This window comes from Podarcis gaigeae, assembly GCF_964106915.1.
Source record: "Podarcis gaigeae genome assembly, chromosome: 8".
In the NCBI taxonomy this organism is placed as follows: Eukaryota; Metazoa; Chordata; class Lepidosauria; order Squamata; family Lacertidae; genus Podarcis; species Podarcis gaigeae.
The window spans coordinates 9,498,346-9,518,034 of NC_139684.1; the positions used below are offsets into that span (position 1 = coordinate 9,498,346).

Here is a 19,689-nt window from a genome sequence, read left to right on the forward strand (position 1 = left end):
AGCATCAGACAGCAAAGAGAAAAAAAACAAAGGACAATAGTCCCACTTCACGGAACACAGTAACACAAGCATCCTGTCACTTCCCACTCTGTGGAGTCAAAACATATACCGTCGTGTGAAAGACAACAATCCCATGACTGCAATCATGGAGCAGGAATTCTAACAGTGGACGCTCCATCCTTGGAGGTTTTTAAGCAGAGGTTGATGGCCACCTGTAATTAATCCTTAGGTTGAGATTCCTGCATTGCAGAGGGTTGGACTCGATGACTCTTTGAGGTCTTTTCTGACTCTACAATCCTATGATTCTATGACCCTGGAGAGCTGCTACCAGTCATAGCTGTTTATAATAATAATAATTTATTATTTCTACCCCCCCCCCATCTGGCTGGGTTTCCCCAGCCAATCTGGGTGGCTTCCAACAAAAGATTAAAAATACATTAAAACATCAGTCATTAAAAAATCAAACCTTGCCTCACAGGGTTGCCTTCAGATGTCTTGTAAACGTCAGATAGTTGTTAATTTCTTTGACATCTGATGGGAGGGTGCTCCAGGGGTTGGGCGCCACTACCAAGAAGGCCCTCTGCCTAGTTTCCTGTTAGCTCACTTCTCGCAATGAGGGAACCACCAGAAGGCCGTCAGAGCTGGATCTCAGTGTCTGGGCTGGATGATGGGGGTGGCGACGCTCCTTCAGGTATACTGGGCCGAGATCGTTTAGAGCTTTCAAGGTCAGCACCAACACTTTGAGTTGTGCTCGGAAACGTACTGGGAGCCAATGTAGGTCTTTCAAGACCGGTGTTATGTGGTCTTGGCAGCCCCTCCCAGTCACCAGTCTAGCTGTTGCATTCTGGATTAATTGCAGTTTCCGAGTCACCTTCAGAGGTAGCCCCACGTAGAGCATGTTGCAATAGTCCAAGCAGGAGATAACCAGAGCATGCATATTTGTTCCTTTCAGGATCTCTGTGTGTGACGAGGACAAATTTGGCCACAACGAGTTCATAGGTGAGACGAGGGTGGCCCTGAAGAAAGTGAAGGCCAACCAGAAGAAGAATTTCAACATCTGTCTGGAAAGAGTCATCCCGGTACATTTCACCGTCTTCTTATGTTCTCGTCCCATTCATTGTGATGGTTTGTGTGTCTTTTCTTACGCGAACATGTGTGGACCTGCTCTTTAGAACAGAGGAGATGGGAAGCTGAGTTGGGAAGAGTAGGAGAGGTTGTCTGCTGGGCAGACTGTTAGAAGGATGACAACTAAGAATCAACATGGCGGGTTAAGGAGAAGTTTCAACACTGGGCTTCTCTGGTTAAAGACAGATAAGAGCATAAACAGACCCTGCTGGGGTCAGGCCAATGGTCCATCTATTTTAGCATCCTGTTCTCACAGTGGCCAACGAGACGCCTCACTCGTAGCCCACGAGCACAGGAACCCTCTCCCGTCCTGTGGTTTCCAGCAACTCAGGTCCGCAATACCTCAAGGACCGCCTCTTTCCATATGAACCCACCCAGACCCTGAGACCATCCTCTCAGGCCCTCCTTTGTGCGCCTCCTCCTTGAGAGGTCCGGAGGGTGGCAACACGAGAACGGGGCCTTCTCTGCAGTGGCTCCCTGTCTGTGGAATGCTCTCCCCAGGGAAGTTCGCCTGGTGCCTTCATTATACACCTTTAGGCGCCAGGCAAAAACGTTCCTTTTAACCAGGTCTTTAGTTGATCCGATTTACATCCTATGCCCTTTTAAAATGTTATTTTTTGGGGGGAGGCTATTGGGTTGTTGTTTTTATTTTTATTTTGTGGTTTTATATCTTGATTTTATTCTGTGAACCGCCCTGAGACTCCTGGGTATAGGGCAATATATAAATTCAATCAGCAAGCAAGCAAGCAAGCAAGCAAGCAAGCAAGCAAGCAAACAAACAAACAAACAAACAAACAAACAAACAAACAAACAAACAAACTGATAATTAGAAGCATTGTTGCCTCCAACTGTGGAGGCTGAGCATAGCCATCAGAGTTAGATAGCTTTCTTCTCCATGAATTTCCCCAGTCCTCCTTTAAAGCCGTCCAAGTTTGTCGCCGTCATCATGGCCTCCTGTGGCAGTGTGTTCCATAGTTTAACTTTGTGCTGTGTGAAGAGTTAGTTTCTTTTGCCCTTCCTGAATCTTCTAACATTCAGCTTCATTGCATGCCTGTGGCTTGCAGCACCGTGAAAGGGGGAGAAAACATTTTCTCTCTCTCTTTACTCTTTCTCCATGACGTGTATAATTTTATAAGCGTCTTTGCTATCACCTGTTCACTTGCCTTTTCTCTGGAGTAAACGCTGTAGCCTTGATCCATCCCCTGGGCTGGGTAAAAGTGATGTGATCCTTGCACGGTGTGGAAAAAAATGCATGAGAAAACCCCTCTCTTATAATGTAGAATTTGGGGGCCAGAAGACTCAGGGTAGACAAAAGGAAGGAGTCTTCACACAACACATACCATATTTTTTTCTCTACAAGACTCACTTTTTCCCTCCTAAAAAGTAAGGGGAAATGTGTGTGCGTCTTATGGAGCGAATGCAGGCTGCGCAGCTATCCCAGAAGCCAGAACAGCAAGAGGGATTGCTGCTTTCACTGCGCAGCGATTCCTCTTGCTGTTCTGGCTTCTGAGATTCAGAGTATTTCTTTGCTTGTTTCCCCCCTCCAAAAACTAGGTGCATCTCGTGGTCTGGTGCGTCTTATAGAGCGAAAAATACGGTAGTTCAACTATGGAACTCACTCTCACATGATGTGCCAATGGCTGCCAACTTTGCCAGCCTTAAAAGTGGTTTAGGCAAGTTCATGGAGGAGAATGCTGTTGGGCACGATCATGGCGTACTGTGCCCAGTCTGAATACGAGCTGGGGAGAGGACTCTTGTGCTTGGATCCTGTTCCTGGGCTTCCCATTGGGGAATCTGGTTAGCTACTGTGGGAACAGAATTCTAGACCAGTTGGGCCATGGGCCTGATCCAGCTACAGGGAGGTCTTCTGACGCTATGTTTTCAGGATGCGGTCTTCACTCTGGCTCTGTGCCTTGAAACATGTGGGATTTCCTTGTGAGCGAACGCATGCGCAGTGAAAGTTGTACCATTAATTGGCTAAGGCAGGAATCTTCCGTTACACAAACATAGGGGGGAAAGCCTCATTGAACTCAGTGGGAAAATACCTCTGGGGAGATGATGTTTGGGGCAACAGCCTGCACATTTAATAAACCTGCTTTCATTCAAACACAGGTTGTGGGGGGTTGTTGTGGGGGGGAGAGAGAAAGGCAGAGATACATTTGAGGAGGAAAAAGTGGTCTAGGACCCCTTTAATTCAGGTTCCCCAGGGACTCTCAAGCTACCTTCTGGACAATATTAAAGGAAACATTTTTTTCCTCCCCCTTATTTTTCACTCGCCGCTAACCCCAAGATGAAGCGTGGGGGTACAACTGGATCATCAAGAGGGATGGCGTTGTACGAAGATGAGGTAAGACATTATCTAGACTGAGGAGAAGTTTCGGGTCATGTGGCCAGCATGACTAAGCCGCTTCTGGCGAACCAGAGCAGCGCATGGAAACGCCGTTTACCTTCCCGCCGGAGCGGTACCTATTTATCTACTTGCGCTTTGACGTGCTTTTGAACTGCTAGGTTGGCAGGAGCAGGGACCGAGCAACGGGAGCTCACCCCGTCACAGGGATTCGAACCGCCGACCTTCTGATCGGCAAGTCCTAGGCTCTGTGGTTTAACCCACAGCGCCACCCGCGTCCTTAGTTTACCAGTTACCAGATTCTAATTTTGTTATATCCCCAAGATTAATGTATATCATTAGTACAATTGATCGTTATTACTATTTTATTGTTGCTATTTTATTATTATTTTTCAATGTAATTATGTATGTAATTTTTTCATTTATTGTGGGAGCCTTTTTTTGTGGAACCTTGTTCAGCGGCACCATATGGTCCATGGTAAATCTGGCAATGGAAAATTTCTGTGGTGCCCCCCAGCCCCTTGATGCTCTGAGCACATGCTTTAAAAGGTAAAGGTAAAGGGACCCCTGACCATTAGGACTAGTCGTGGCCAACTCTGGGGTTGCGGCGCTCATGTCGCTTTATTGGCCGAGGGAGCTGGTGTTCAGCTTCCGGGTCATGTGGCCAGCATGACTAAACCGCTTCTGGCGAACCAGAGCAGCGCACAGAAACGCCATTTACCTTCCCACCGGAGTGGTACCTATTTATCTACTTGCACTTTGATGTGCTTTTGAACTGCTAGGTTGGCAGGAGCAGGGACCGAGCAACGGGAGCTCACCCCGTCACGGGGATTCGAACCGCCGACCTTCTGATTGGCAAGTCCTAGGCTCTGTGGTTTAACCCACAGCGCCACCCACGTCCCAAGCACATGCTTATTTAATGGTTAATTCAGCCCTCCTGGACCTACATTGCCAGAGGTTGCAGGCCAGAGTCAGTTTCTGATAGGTAAAGGCATATCCTGTTTCTACAAAACAGATTTCCATTCGTTTTCCATTCAGTGCTGCTAACTGTTTAGTCGGCTTTTCCTTGAGAGCCACAGAGTCCAAACCTTTCATCTCCAAGCAGACAACTGCAAATTATCCAAACCTTTCAGATTTGGAGCAATCAGTAGACGAGCTGCAACCAGTAGAAAGGTGATCTGTTATTTGTGAAGAAGGTCTTTCTATTCATGCTTAAGGCCAGTTGTGGAGTGCATTGAACAGACTGTTTTGTGATCTTCCTTCCTAAAAGACACAAAACAAATGAAATACCATGAAAATCCCTGAAACGAGAAGTAATCAACTAGAAATAATATCTTGTGGAAATCAACTAAATAATAAAATAAAAAAGCTTAAGGAATTTTTTTTTTTTAGAAAAGCCTAAAATAGAACAAAGCCTTAATGGGATGCTGGCTACCAGTGGCGTAGCGTGGGTTGTCAGCACCCGGGGCAAGACAAGTAATTTGCACCCTCTAACCCGTGGATTTGCGCCCCCTAACCCGTGGATTTGCGCCCCCTAACCCTAACCCCCAGATGTTGCGCCTGGTGCGGCTGGCCCCCCTGCACCCCCCACGCTACGCCACTGCCGGCTACAAACCTCATTTCACTGAACTATTCAGTTTCCTCAGAAGGAAATGGAAAAATCATAAACTTTAAGTGACCAAAATTCAAACAAGGGTAGAACCCCCAAAATTCTGACGTATTATAATCCTAGCTTTACCTAGGTAAAGCAAAGTGCAGTAATAAAGGATTGAGGACTCAAAAGTACAGTTTCTAATACTGAATTTACAAAAAAGGTTTGAAAACCTAAATAGCAAGTTTTAAACAAAGCCCAGCTTGAAGAAAGCAAAGCACAATAATAAAGGGTTGAGGACTCAACTGTGAAAATTCTAGTGCTGCTTTTACAAAAAGGTTTAAAAACCTAAACGGCACAAATTCAAAGAAAGGAATACGAGATAAAGCTGTTTTAGATTTTGAACAAACTCAAGAACAGGGCTGAAATCCTCCCATGGTCTAGATGTTACTGCTGATGTTAAAGACTGTTACTTCTCGTTTCAGGGATTTTCACTGTATTTCATTTGTTTTGTGCAATTTCTCAGTTTTTTTTTCTATTTCCTTCCTAAAAGACGGCAGGCCAAAATGCTTTAACGGTGCCTGTCCAGTTCTAAACTGGTCTTTGCAGGATGCAACATTTGGAAATCCATGGGGCGGGGAAGAATGAATTAGTTTAGCCTTCCCAGTTAGTAATTCCTGACTGCAGTGCTGTTAGTCTCTTTTCTGTTTCCTCGCTTTTCTGAGACTAGTGGGCTGGCTTTGCAAAATGTGAAGCTTAGGGGGAGAGATCTAGGACTCTCTTAATCTGGAGAGGAAAGCCTGGGTCAGTAGGACAGAAACCAACTAGCTTGGTGCCAGGAGGTTAGCCGGGCAATTTTGCTGAGCAAATCCCACTCCCCCTAGAACAGGGGTCAGCAAGCTTTTTCAGGTGTGGGCCGGTCCACCGTCCCTCAGACCCTGTGGGGGGCCGGACTATATTTAAAAAATGAACGAATTCCTATGCCCCACAATAACCCAGAGATGCATTTGAAATCAAAGCACACATTCTACTCATGTAAAAACACCAGGCAGGACCCACAAATAACCCAGAGATGCATTTTCAATAAAAGCACACATTCTACTCATGTAAAAACTGTTGAATGGTTTCTTTAAATGTAAAGGTTCATCATTGTTCCACCTGATGTGTATGTCTTTAAGGGGCCAGAGCAAAATAACGAGACCCAGCGTTACAGCTGTGAAACATAGCAGGTGCTGCTGAGTTGTATTGATTAAGCTGTGTCAGCAATTGGGTGTAGTATATAAGGAGCAGCGCTTAGCTCTCCCATTACCCTGGGGGGTGGGTTGGTGGTTGGGTCTGGTTTGTTGTTGATGTATTTAGTGTATTAGGAGTTTTTGTAATTAAAAGCTTGTTTAAGTTATTTTTGAGTCCCTTTTTAATGCACGGTCTCCCCAGCAAGCTCTCTGCAGTGCTACCATACTGCAAATAGCCAACGCTGATTCCTGGACCCTTTGCAGGCCGGATTGAGAAGGTGATTGGGCCGCATCCGGCCCACAGGCCTTAGGTTGCCTACCCCTGCCCTAGAACTTTTTTTTTTTGCACAAGGCGCCCTCATGTGGTCACACTTAACATTTCACCGCATTTTCTGAGTTACTCTTTGAAAACCCAAGGGTTGGTTTTGTGCTTTTTGGGCCATCAGTGGCAGATCTTGGGGCCTCAAATTTCAGCAGCGGCCTATGTGACCCCAGAATTTGGCACCCCCGCCCCCTAAACCCGCTTCTGAGACCATCACTTGATGACTGCAGCACTCAAATGACAATCTGAATCCAGTGGTACCTTGGGTTAAGAACTTAATTCATTCTCGAGGTCTGTTCTTAACCTGAAACTGTTCTTAACCTGAAGCACCACTGTAGCTAATGGGGCCTCCCGCTGCCGTGCGATTTCTGTTCTCATCCTGTTCTTAACCTGAGGTAGTATTTCTGGGTTAGCAGAGTCTGTAACCTGAAGCATCTGTAACCCGAGGTACCACTGTATGTGAAACATCCATGCCGGCTCCTGTGAATGAAGCTTTCAAATGGCTACCTCCAAGCAGATGGCGGAAGCTGTTCTCATGTTTGCACGGTTGATCTTGTAGTTTATAGAGTGGATCTAATTAACATGACAATGTGAAGGCAACCCAAGCTTCTTTGGACTGAAGAGAGAACTGAATTTGGCCACCCAGGCAGACAATGGGTTTCCCTATGATATATATATATATTTAAATTTAGATATAAAAAACCCATCATTTTATTAAATAGATTTAAATATACTGCAATTCATATTGAAATCCATCGGGGGAGAAAAACTTCCTAGAAGATTTGCAATATTGCAGATTAATTGGAAATTGTATCAAATTGAAGTAATTTGGCAACAATTTGGGAAATCAATAAAAATAACCAGCAAGAAAACCCCCAATTGCAAATTAATGCTCGTTTCTGCAAAAACATGATCCATTTTGATATCTTTCTAATGGTCTACACCATTTTTTTTAACCCAAGGGCCACATTGCCAAAAAGGCAGCCTTCCAGGGGCCGCATGCGAGTGGGGGGTGGGGCTTGAAGTCAGAGCAGTGTTTCTCAACCTGTGGGTCCCCAGATGTTGTTGGACTACAACTCCCATCATTCCTAGCCAGCATGACCAGTGGTCAGGGAGGATGGGAGTTGTAGTCCAACAACATCTGGGGACCCACAGGTTGAGAACCGCTGAGTTAGAGGTTTATACAGCTGCCTCTCCCCCATCCAGTTCAAGGGCAGATTCCAACAAGGCCAGAGCGCTGGTTTGGGGCTTCCTCAGAGGGGAGGACCTGAACCAAAGGATTCAGATTACAAGAAAGAAGATTTCACCTAAAGTACCTGGAAAAACTGTTCCACAGCAGAACAGGACTCCCTTGGAAGTTTTTCAGGAGAGGCTGTATTGTTATGGAAATTCTACTCAATATTGATCCAGAGCAGATTCCAATGTACAGTCATACCTTGGGTTACAGACACTTCAGGTTGTGTTTTTTCGGGTTGTGGACCGCTGAAACTTGGAAGTAGTGGAACTGGTTACCTTTGGGTTTCGGCAGTCGCGCATGCGCATAAGCACTAAATTGCGCTTTGCACATGCGCAGATACGCCAAATTGCAACCCACGCGTGCACAGATGTGCCGCTGTGGGTTGCGAACATGCATCCCGCACGGATCACGTTCGCAACCCGAGCGTCCACTGTATAGTTAGCAGAGTAACAACTTAAAAAACGTTTCAGGATTCCCCCAAAATAGACCAGAGGCAATTAATATTTCGTCCAGCAGAGCTTTATTTCTACTGAAGGCAAATGAGCCTAAGGGTCAACAAATCCAATACATACACTGGATTGGCACTGTATTATAAGAAATCCAGTTGCAGCAGACAACTTAAAACTTACAATAACTTATAAGAAGTCTAAACCTTAACACTATACAGTGGTACCTCGGGTTAAGAACTTAATTCGTTCTGGAGGTCCGTTCTTAACCTGAAACTGTTCTTAACCCGAGGTACCACTTTAGCTAATGGGGCCTCCTGCTGCTGCCGCAGAATTTCTGTTCTCATCCTGAGGTAAAGTTCTTAACCCGAGATACTATTTCTGGGTTAGTGGAGTCTGTAACCTAAAGTGTCTGTAACCTGAAGCGTCTGTAACCCGAGGTACCATTGTATACAGAACACCACACCAGAAGGAAAAGAGACAGAAAGTGAAAGTGAAACCCAGGCTCCATCTGGTCTTACTTTTATGGCCAATATCACCTTGACAGAAAGAGATAAGAGAACCAGTTTAAACCAGCTGTACTCGGCTTCTCTGAAGGAATAACCCAAACATCATGAAGCTTCTGCTTGGTTCTTTCACACAGAGAAGCTTCCAGAACCCTCTTGAAGTAATCAGAATAGGAAAGATCTCTTCACATCAGATTAATACTTTCTGCACTAAGAAATGCAGACTGACATATGCAAGCCTCCAGTCAGGGATCCTTTAGTGGTTTTAGTGCATTGCAGGGGCTTTGGATGATGACCATACAACTCTACAATTCTATGGTTCTATGACTCTATCCCAAAATGCAGAATCTCTCTTTGTCCCCCACAGATGGGCCAAGCGGGCGACGTGGAGGAACGGGGCAAAATCCTGGTGTCCCTCATGTACAGCACCCCGAAAGGAGGCCTCGTCGTCGGCATCGTGCGTTGTGTCCATTTAGCGGCCATGGACGCCAACGGCTACTCTGACCCTTTTGTGAAAATGTACGTCCTGGGCACAAACTCCTGGGCTTTGTTGGCCACCGGCTTTGTCAATTACTTAGGTAAAGGTAAAGGTGAAGGGACCCCTGACCATTAGGTCCAGTCGTGACCGACTCTGGGGTTGCTGCACTCATCTCGCTTTATTGGCCAAGGGAGCGTACAGCTTCTGGGTCATGTGGCCAGCATGACTAAGCCGCTTCTGGCGAAGCAGAGCAGCGCACGGAAACGCCGTTTACCTTCCTGCCGGAGCGGTACCTATTTATCTATGTGCGCTTTGACATGCTTTCGAATTGCTAGGTTGGCAGGAGCAGGGACCGAGCAACGGGAGCTCACTCCGTCGCGGGGATTCGAACCGCCGACCTTCTGATCGGCAAGTCCTAGGCTCTGTGGTTTAGACCATAGCGCCACCCGCGTCCCTGACAATCACTTAGTCGCTTGCAATTCTGAGAGTGCTCAGGAAAAGTGTGCCTCTTTCCCCGAGAATTTCGGTGCCTTGCCATGTAATCTCGCAGGACCTTCCCTATTCCTACTAAATCTCGCCGCTTTACCAAATCGTTCAGCTCAGCTGGCACCAGCGTGAGATGACACGACTCTTGGCAAACGTTACTATCCAACCCCATGTTTCCAGGACAGAACTGGCAGGCAAGGGTGTGGCTCCCCTATGAAGAAATACTTCATTGTTTGGGACTTTTTAGCATACGAAAAGTTGAATTTCTCCAAGCAGAATGCAAAGTAACATTGCCCCCCCCCCCAATTTATATGCATTTATATGCACGCTTTCCTCTAAATATCCATGTTTGCAAACATTCATTTATTTGTTTTGGCTGGAGGGATGCCTCACAAAATATGGGAAAGTGCACATTTTTGGGCTTGGCTGTGTTCTGGTTTGCATATTGCTTTGGGAACTGTGAATGGGGTTGGTTAAAAGGCAGACTGGACCAACTTTCTGCCCCATCCCTGTTGGGAGCAGATGGAGCCAGAAGGAGGAGTAGCAGAGGGGAAGCAGCAGCACGAGCTCAGTATTGTCTACACTGAACGACAGCAGCTCATCAGGGTTTCAGGCAGGAGTATTGAACCTTCTACATGCCTAGCAGCTGCTCCTTCTATGGTGGGAGCGGTGGCCCAACATAGTTGTCACCTGTGGAGAGTCACAGATTCATCACCTGCGGGATAATCTGTTTTTCTGTTCACCCCACCTAAAAAAAGAATTACCATATTTTTTGCTCTATAGGACGCACCAGATGATAGGATGCACCTAGTTTTGGGGGGAGGAAATAAGGGGGGGGGGGATTCTGAATCCCAGAAGCCAGAACAGCAAGAGGGCTCTGGCTTCTGGGATAACCTCTTGCTGTTCTGGCTTCTGGGATAGCCGCTGTGATAGCTGGTCTAGTTTTGCGCAAAGCCTCCGCAGGGCACAGGGAGCCTTCATCCCTGTACTCTGCGGAGGCTTCATGGGGCCATCCAAAAGCCAGAATAGCTAGAGGGAGCCTTCATCCCCATCCCCTGCTGAGGCTTCTGGGACAGGCCGCGAAGCCTCCGGAGGGCAGCGGGATGAAGGCACCCCGCTGCCCTGCGGAGGCTTTGCGCAGCTAACCCCGAAGCTAGAACAGTGAGGCGGAGCTCTGCGCAGTGCTCCGTCTCGCTATTCTGGCTTCTGGGACAGCCTGTGAAGTCTCCGCAGGGCAGGGGGTGCCTTCATCCCGCTGCCCTGCGGAGGCTTTGTGCAGCTAAGACAGAAGCTAGAACAACGAGACGGAGCACTGCACAGCCCTCTCTCTCCCTGTTCTGGCTTCTGGCTTAGCCGCACAGCCTGCATTCGCTCCATAAGACGCACACGCATTTCCCCTTACTTTTTAGAAAGAAAAAAGTGTGTCTTATAAAGCGAAAAATACGGTAGCTTGACAGTTCAGTAAACCACCTCCCTGCTCGCTCTTTCCACAATTATGCATCATTGCAAAAACTTGGTCAGAAGAGAGACCCTTTTTCCCTTCCGCATGGACTGATGCTTGCCCCTTTTGGCTTTCCATCTGTCTTTCACAATCCTCCAAGTTCTGGAGAAAAACGCTCACATCTTCTTCTTTCCAGATGCTTAAAGCCGGACATGGGGAAGAAAGCGAAACAGAAGACGCAGATTAAAAAGAAGACGTTGAACCCGGAGTTTAATGAGGTGAGGCAAGGCTAATATTCCTGTGTTTCAGAGGGTTGGACTAGATGATCCTTGTGGTCCCTTCCAACTCCATTTGCTATGATTCTAAGGCCTCTTCTCACATTCCATGTGGTGCATTCGTGGATCTCTGAGATTTTCAGAGCCTGCTTGCCACACACGCCGGCTTTCCCCAGCCTGAGGCTCTCCAGATTATTTATTCATCATTAGTATCTATGTGCTGTATTAACCTCCCGCTCTTCCTCCCCAAGGAGTCGGGTGACAAACAGATGTACCATTAAAAAAACGAACAAACAAAGCAAACAGTTTAACACATTCTAAAAACACGGTTAAAAACATCTAAAATCAGTTTCTGCAAAGTTCAAAAACATTCTTCCATCCAGTACTTTTTCAGCCACCAAACGCCTGGGTGAAAACAGGAATGTTGTCAGATTCCTCCTGAAAGCCAGTAAAGAGGGAGGTACCAGTGCACCTCACTCGGGAAGGCATTGCACAGCCAGGAGCCACCACTGAAAAGGCCCAGATAGGATTCCATCATCATCATCATCATCATCATCATCATCATTATTATTAACGTTCTTATGTCACATATATATACATTATCATATTACATTACAGGGCATATTATAATATAATTTCCAATGTGTATACAAAATTTATATACCAAATTTATGTACCTAAAGAAAGAAAAAAAGGGGGGAGAGAAACAAAGACATAAAGCCATTTCAAAATAATATTTGTACCAGCACTACAGATTTCCTGTCAATCTTGTTGTATTTTTTTTTTTTACAAATGAATGTACTCTTATTATTGTATATTTCTTTACATTTAATCTAATACATTCCTATATCAATATGTACCCCCTTAATCTTGTTTCTCAACTCAATTTCTCTCCAACGTCAATCGAACGCTAGCATAGATAGTGAACCTTTACTATATTTTTGAACATATATCTTATATCTATCCCATTTTCCCATTAATTTTTGTTTTGAATTGCCTCTCAGGCTATTTGTCAACTGCACCATTTCAGCAAATTCTTGTAGTTTATTATGCCAGTCCGTTATTGTCGGGGCTTCCTTCTTCCTTCCACCCCTTTGCCACCAAAGTCCGGGCTGCAGCCCGGCCCAGATAGGATTCTAGCTTCCATCAGCCCTAGTCAACATAGCCAGTGGTCAGGAAGGCAGTACTTTAGAGGCAGCCCCAGAAATGGGCAATGATGAAGCAGGGATTAGTTTGTGGTGTATATATTGTAGATAGTGAATGCTGGGCTGGCTTCACCTCAACCCATCTATGCTCAGTTCCATCCGTCCCTAGAACTGAACCCCCTCCTCGCTTCGTCTGAACGAAGTTTGACTTCCTGGTTATCGACAGAAGCCTGCTTTGACCAAGGAGGGGGAGGCTAGCGGACGAAGGCCTTGTCTGCCCCCTCCCCAAAGCCCCGTCACTTGATCCTTGATGGAGAGTGTTATCTTTTTGGCAGGAGTTTTTCTACGATATCAAACACAGCGACCTAGCCAAGAAGCAGCTCGACATATCGGTTTGGGACTACGACATTGGGAAATCCAATGACTATATTGGTGAGTGCTATCAGAAACAACAGGCTTGCTTAATTAGGTTTTTTTAAACCATGGTGTCGTGTGTGGGTGTGTAAAAAAATTGAATTATAGGTTCTTAGGATATTCAGGAATTCGTTGTTTATCAGGTTTCTTTCTCAATAATAATAATAATAATAAAATACCATATTTTTCGCTCTATGGGGCGCACCTGACCATATGGCGCACCTAGTTTTCAGAGGGGGAAATCAAGGAAAAAAATATAATCCCCCCCGCAGCTCTGGGAGCAGCGGACAGGCTTCACGCAGCCTGTGCACTGCTCCCAGACCTTCTCCCTGCTATTGCGGGAGGTGGGGGAATTCTCCATCTCCCGCAAAAGCCCACAGGAGGGAGAAGGGACTGACTCGGCCAGTCAGTCCCTTCTCCCTCCTTGGGGAAAAGCCCCCAAGAGTGGCGCGCTCTTTAAAGGCTGCGCAGCTCCTGCGGGCTTTTTTGGAGGTGCGGGAATTCCCTCAGCTCGTAGAAAAGCCCGCAGACACCTCGCAGCCTTTAAATAGCACACAGCTTTTGCGTGCTTTTGCAGGACGTGGGGGAATTCCCCCATCTCCCGCAAAAGCCCACAGGAGCCGTTCACCCTTTAAAGGGCGCGGGGCTCATGTGGGCTTTTCGACCGAGCTTGTGGGGCTGGCGGTGGGGAGAAGCACTGCTTTCCCCCACCGCCAGCCTCAAAGACCAGACCAGAGAAAGCAACGCGAAGCCTCTGGAGCACAGGCTTCACGTTGCTATCACTGAAGCCAAGGAGCCAGCATTTGCTCCATAGGACGCACACACATTTCCCCTTAATTTTTGGAGGGGAGAAAGTGTGTCCTATAGAGCGAAAAAGACGGTAATAATTTTTTATTTATATCCCGTCCTCCCTGGCCAGAGCCGGGCTCAGGGTGGTTAACACCAGTAAAATTACAATAAAAACATAATGGCAGCAGGGATGGGGGGAACCGATTTAAAATACAGTGTAAAATATAATTTAAAATGCAGCCTCGTTTTAATAGCAGCCCATAAATCAAAACCATAAAGGGAGGGAAACATAAGGGTCAGACTGAGTCCAAACAAAGGACAGGTGGAACAGCTCAATCTTGCAGGCCCTGTGGAAAGATGTCAAGTCCCGCAAGGCAAGTCCCGCACTGACAAACTGGAACGTGTCCAGAGGAGGGCAACCAAAATGGTCAAAGGCTTGGAAACGATGCCTTATGAGGAACGGCTAAGGGAGCTGGGCATGTTTAGCCTGGAGAAGAGGAGGTTAAGGGGTGATATGATAGCCATGTTCAAATATATAAAAGGATGTCACATAGAGGAGGGAGAAAGGTTGTTTTCTGCTGCTCCAGAGAAGTGGACACGGAGCAATGGATCCAAACTACAAGAAAGAAGATTCCACCTAAACATTAGGAAGAACTTCCTGACAGTAAGAGCTGTTCGACAGTGGAATTTGCTGCCAAGGAGTGTGGTGGAGTCTCCTTCTTTGGAGGTCTTGAAGCAGAGGCTTGACAACCATATGTCAGGAGTGCTCTGATGGTGTTTCCTGCTTGGCAGGGGGTTGGACTCGATGGCCCTTGTGGTCTCTTCCAACTCTATGATTCTATAAGGCCCTAGTCTCTTGTGGCAGAGCATTCCACCAAGTCGGGGCCAGTACTGAAAAGGCCCTGTCCCTAGTTGAGACCAATCTCAAGCGGTGCTTTGCAGTACAGTCCTCAGTGCAAGGTCTTCCTGGTCCTCCTCCGCCTAATCATGCTTTTGGACTACAATTCCCAGCAGCCCCACTCAGCCCTTGCTGGCTGGGGACTGATGGGAGTTGCAGTCCAAAGACCCTGGGGGGGGGGGACCCGGTTAGGGAAGGTGGTGCGGGATCTTTGATGGGACCGTGGGCATGGCAGGGGTTCATCTCAGCCAGGTTACCCAGGGCAACTGTTGAGTTTGGGTTGAATGAGATGCGAACTGTCAGATTTAAGGGAAAAAAAGATAACCTGGAAGTGGGGTCCTGGTTTGAGGTCTGCCATGATGCACAGAGGGACGCGGGTGGCGCTGTGGGTAAAACCTCAGTGCCTAGGACTTGCCGATCGCATGGTTGGCGGTTCGAATCCCCGCGGTGGGGTGAGCTCCCGTCTTTCGGTCCCAGCTCCTGCCCACCTAGCACTTCGAAAGCACCCCTAAGTGCAAGTAGATAAATAGGTACCGCTTTATAGCGGGAAGGTAAACGGCGTTTCCGTGTGCTGCGCTGGTGCCGGCTCGCCAGAGCAGCTTCGTCACGCTGGCCACGTGACCCGGAAGTGTCTCCGGACAGCGCTAGCCCCCGGCCTCTTAAGTGAGATGGGTGCACAACCATAGAGTCGGACACGACTGGCCCATACGGGCAGGGGTACCTTATCTTGCATGGAACGCCTCTCTCTGCAGCTGCCTTTCTGTCTCTTACAGGTGGGTGCCAGCTGGGCATCACAGCCAAAGGCGAGCGCTTGAAACACTGGTACGAGTGTCTGAAGAACAAGGACAAGAAGATAGAGCGCTGGCACGCCTTACAGAACGAGAACCACGTGTCCAGCGATTAGGAGAAACCGCCCCCCACCCTACCATACCTGAACCCTCCTCCACCCAACTCCTTGTAGATTCCCAGACTTCTTTCTTTCACTGCTGGGGAAAAGATTCCCCTCTCGTCTCCTGCCTGTTTCCCAAGAGAGGCTTCCCTCCACCTTAATCATCTCCCTTCTCTTCTTGTTTTCCTTCTTCTTCTCCATCGTCTCCTGCCTCCTTCAGGGAGCAGCTCCTCCTCCCTTCGTCTCTCTCTCTCTCTTCCTTCCCTTTCTTTGTCTGCCTCCTTCCGGGAAGCAACTTCTCTCCTTCTTCTCCTCTATTCTCCACGCCAAGGATAACGGTTCTCTTTTATGTTTTGTATCGTGACCCATTCCTGCCACCGCCACCTTCTCCTGCCGTGGGTGCATTGATGTATAGACTTTTTCAAGCAATAGCCCAGCACTGGAAATATTTTACGTTTGGCCTCTGCTTATCCTGACAGCTAAATGACACCCACCCACCTGACCTGACCCGACCTCGCCGTGCTTCTCCCCGACCTGTTGAAAAGCTCTTTGTACTCTTAAGTGCCCTTGAATTGACCTCCTTGCCCACCTTCCTCCAGTCTCCACCTGGGCATGTGGAAGGTTGCGCTCATTCACCTCCTCTTTGCACACCTGAACTACTCTGTGCATTGCTCATGGGAAAATGCACGGCTACGGTTTTTTGATCCGGCTGCTCCGAGCATGTGGGGCGGCTGAAACAAAACCAGACCAAACCAGCCAGATAGCGCAAGCCTTTCGGAAACCAACGCCTGCGCTGTAGAAAGCTTGGGCTTCCGACTCTTAGCCTCACTTTGGCCTCTCGCCTTTTTCTGCGACCCGCCATAGACGTAATTCCGCCAAGATTCATTTCTCAGCGTTGCTTGGTGCCATCTCGGACACTTTTAAGAACCACCTTCGTCCTTCCTGGTTAAAAAAAAGAAATTATGCTGTGCTTCTGCTCCCACCCACTGTGTGGTGCTGTTGGACAAAGTCCTGTTCATGTTAATGGGGCCTGTCTAGGACAGTTGTCTGGATAGGATAGCTGTTACTGCTCTGGTGCCCTCCAGGTGTTGTCCAACTCCCATGAGCCCTAGAAGCCAGCGTGGCCCGATGGTCAGGGATGATGGGACCTGGAGTCCAATGATACATGGAAGTTCCAGAAGGTGTTCCCATTGACCATAGCCTACTGTTTTTGGAGCACACCCGGAATCTAAGGTTCAGACGTTCAGAGGTAGAGGCAGCTTGGCACGATGGTGCATTTGCAATATTTGTGAAGAACATCACATGCCAAGGGCCCTTCTTGTGCACAGCAAAGAGCAAGCTTGACCCAGAAGCTTCGGCGAAATGGGGGCAGTGCCATGTGGCTTATCTGCCACTTGAGAGGTTTCCTTGCTGGTTGAGCTAGTTCTCCCCAAAGCCTTCTCCTTTAGCTTGGACTTGTTGGTGGCGGCACCGTCAAAATGCCCACCAGAAATCTCCCAGGTCACATACGCTGTGGCTTCAAGCCCAGCATGCATCTGTATGGATATACAACATTTTCATACTTCTTAGGTCTTATACCTGTGTTGAAACTTGAAAACAAAAAACCCCCATATCACAAAAGCATTGGTTAGGTGTTATCTGGGGCCATGCTGTAGTAGCCACATTCACAATCATTTAAAGTACTACGATGCCCCTTTAAACAGTCATGGCTTCCCCCAATGAATTCTGGGGGTTGTTGTTTGTGAAGGGTGTTGAGAGTTGTTAGGCAGACCTTATTCCCCTTGCAGAGCTACAATTTCCAGAGTGGCTTAATACCTCTTCCCAGGAAGCTATGGCAATTGTAGCTGTGGGAGGGGAATAGGGGGTCTACTCGCAATCTCAGCACCCTTAACAGCCACGACTGTTCAGAGTGGCATCACAATGCTTTGATTGGATGATGTGGCCTAGGTTGACTTCAGGCAGCCATACCTGGCTCAAGACAAAGGACAAAATGGCGCCCCCTCCACTTCTCTCAGACAGAAATGGTGTCTCAGAAGCTCTGTGCCCAGTGCAACCAAACCAGCTGGGCTCCCCTAGATCTGCCTTCGTCACCAGCTCAGACTGTTGGTCTACCTGGCCCAGGATTTTCCAGTGGGTAGCAGCTCTCTGGGATCTCCACCCCAGATCCAGTCCTTCCCATCAGATGCTTCCTGAGTACGTTCATTCTGGAGGTGCCAGGAGTTGAACTTCTAAATTGCTCTTGCTTTTTAAAAAAATTCCATTGATAAGAAAATTTTTTTGGGAAGGGGGCAGATTCCAGTGGAATTCTCATGGATGGTTGCATTTTTTTGTCACGGTTGCATTTTTCATTCAAGGTGGCTGATGTCATCTTTGCTGGTGTCCTTCCATTCTTCAGGCCATCTCTCTGGGGCTCTTGAACTTTTCCCGCAAGGGCCCATGCTTCCTGGAAAGCATTGCCAAGAACCTCATGGGGCTTTAGTGGAAGCTGTGGCTGAGTGTTGCGGCAGGACATCAAAAGATGTTCATCCAACAATGGAAGAGGACATCTTCCTGACACATCTTGGCCACCTCATAAGTAAGATAAGTGCAAACCCCGCTAAACCAAAACTGTAAAAACCCAACAGCCCCAACCATCATAAAGAGTCAGAAGATAACTAGCCTTTTTCACATGGGATGAAGATGATCTGGAACAAGAATTGGAAACCTGGTGCTCTGCTGATGTTGCTGGACCCCCATCAGCACCAGAGAACGTGACAGAGTCCAACAACATAGGAACATTGATTAGACCATTGGTCTGTCTTGTTTAGGCAGCAGGTCTTTGTGGTTTCAGGCTGAGGACATTCTCAGCCCCACCTGGCAATGCTGAGCCCTGAACCTGGGACTTTAGGCGTGCAACACAACCTCAGTCCATGCAAATCACTGGCCACCCTGATCTAGAAACGGACAGGAAGGATTCAGCATGGCACAATTTCAAACCTTCTATGTAAAAAGTAGGCGCTGAGCTGTGGCCGCTTCCTCGTCTACCTGCCTCACCTTCAGGAGAGCTGGTTCCGTTACCCTTCACCTGCGAGTTTGCACCTGGGCCATTTTTGTGTGGTGGTCAGGATGCTGTCAGTGGCTTTTGACTGGTTGCCCAGGAAAGTATAAAAACAAGGGAAAGTTTCTTACTGTCCTTTTTTATTCCGATATTACAGAGAGAGGCTAAAGAGAACCCAGCCTCTTGCATAATGGCATTGTCCCAAGTGAATCTCTCCCACTTCCTCATTCATCACTTCTACGGGTCCTGATCCGTGCCCTCTGTCTTTAAGCTCTTTGCTGTCCTACTTTTAAGGCTTGCTGGGTCCTGGGAGATGGAGAGTCTGGAATGCTTTCTAAAGACTGGCCGTTCCAGTTCTGCCCCCTCATCTGCCTCTGAGCTGTGACCTCCCGCAAACCACTGTTGTCAATTTATACTGTCTTCCTCTTTGTCCTCCCTGGAAGGGTCAGGATTTGAGGGAGACAGTCTCTGCCATTCCTCCTCTGCCCAGTTCTTGACAGTGGTCTGCTGTTTCAGAGCAGAGCTCCAATGGCCACTCTTCCCTGTGGTTTCCAGTAGCAAATCTCCCTCTCATCTTCCTTGTCCAATAGACTCTTAGTTGTACATTTCTGAAGGGCAGCTTCATGAATAGATGTCTCAGCTGTCTTGTCTTGGATGAGAGTTTCAACAGGGTGTCGATTTTCCTTGTTGGCCTGTCAGAAGGACACAGCCTCAGAGTTCTGGTGCAGCCAAACCTCTTTACCTACCTTGACCTTGTAGTATTTCTCTATTTCTCTATCCATTCCAGCATTGCAATGAGTTGGACTGGATGAATCTTTGGGTCCCCCACCCAACTCTTTGTCTGTTTTTAATCATCTATCTAGACAAATCTTCTAAGATTTCATAAAACTTACTGGGAATATTTTCCCCCCCTTGAGTAGACGGCAAGAACCATCCAGCAACCTAGCTGTGCTGGTAGCCATTTGACCACCTGGCAGAACTTTAGGCTAATGGATCCCTTGTGATATGCTGGTGTCAAAGTCCCAGATCTG

At 47.6% G+C, this 19,689-nt stretch overlaps 1 protein-coding gene and 1 long non-coding RNA gene across 5 annotated transcripts in view; one reads left to right on the plus strand and one right to left on the minus strand.

Annotated features, from left to right (window-relative positions):
- The window catches only part of RPH3A (rabphilin 3A), a 123,899-nt gene extending 106,006 nt beyond the window's left edge, over positions 1 to 17,893 (plus strand). For 3 of the 4 annotated variants that reach the window (XM_083750209.1, XM_083750208.1, XM_083750210.1), the window contains 6 exons: positions 953 to 1,079; positions 3,416 to 3,472; positions 9,174 to 9,325; positions 11,408 to 11,489; positions 12,967 to 13,063; positions 15,506 to 17,893. In XM_083750209.1, the coding sequence (XP_083606335.1) occupies positions 953 to 1,079; positions 3,416 to 3,472; positions 9,174 to 9,325; positions 11,408 to 11,489; positions 12,967 to 13,063; positions 15,506 to 15,636 (646 nt within the window). In that variant the 3' untranslated portion in view covers positions 15,637 to 17,893. The remainder of the gene's footprint in view (positions 1 to 952; positions 1,080 to 3,415; positions 3,473 to 9,173; positions 9,326 to 11,407; positions 11,490 to 12,966; positions 13,064 to 15,505) is intronic. The other variant, XM_083750207.1, reaches the window with a different exon arrangement.
- LOC310849765 overlaps positions 1 to 19,689 on the minus strand; it is a 320,102-nt gene that overhangs the window by 174,318 nt on the left and 126,095 nt on the right. The window lies entirely within an intron of this gene.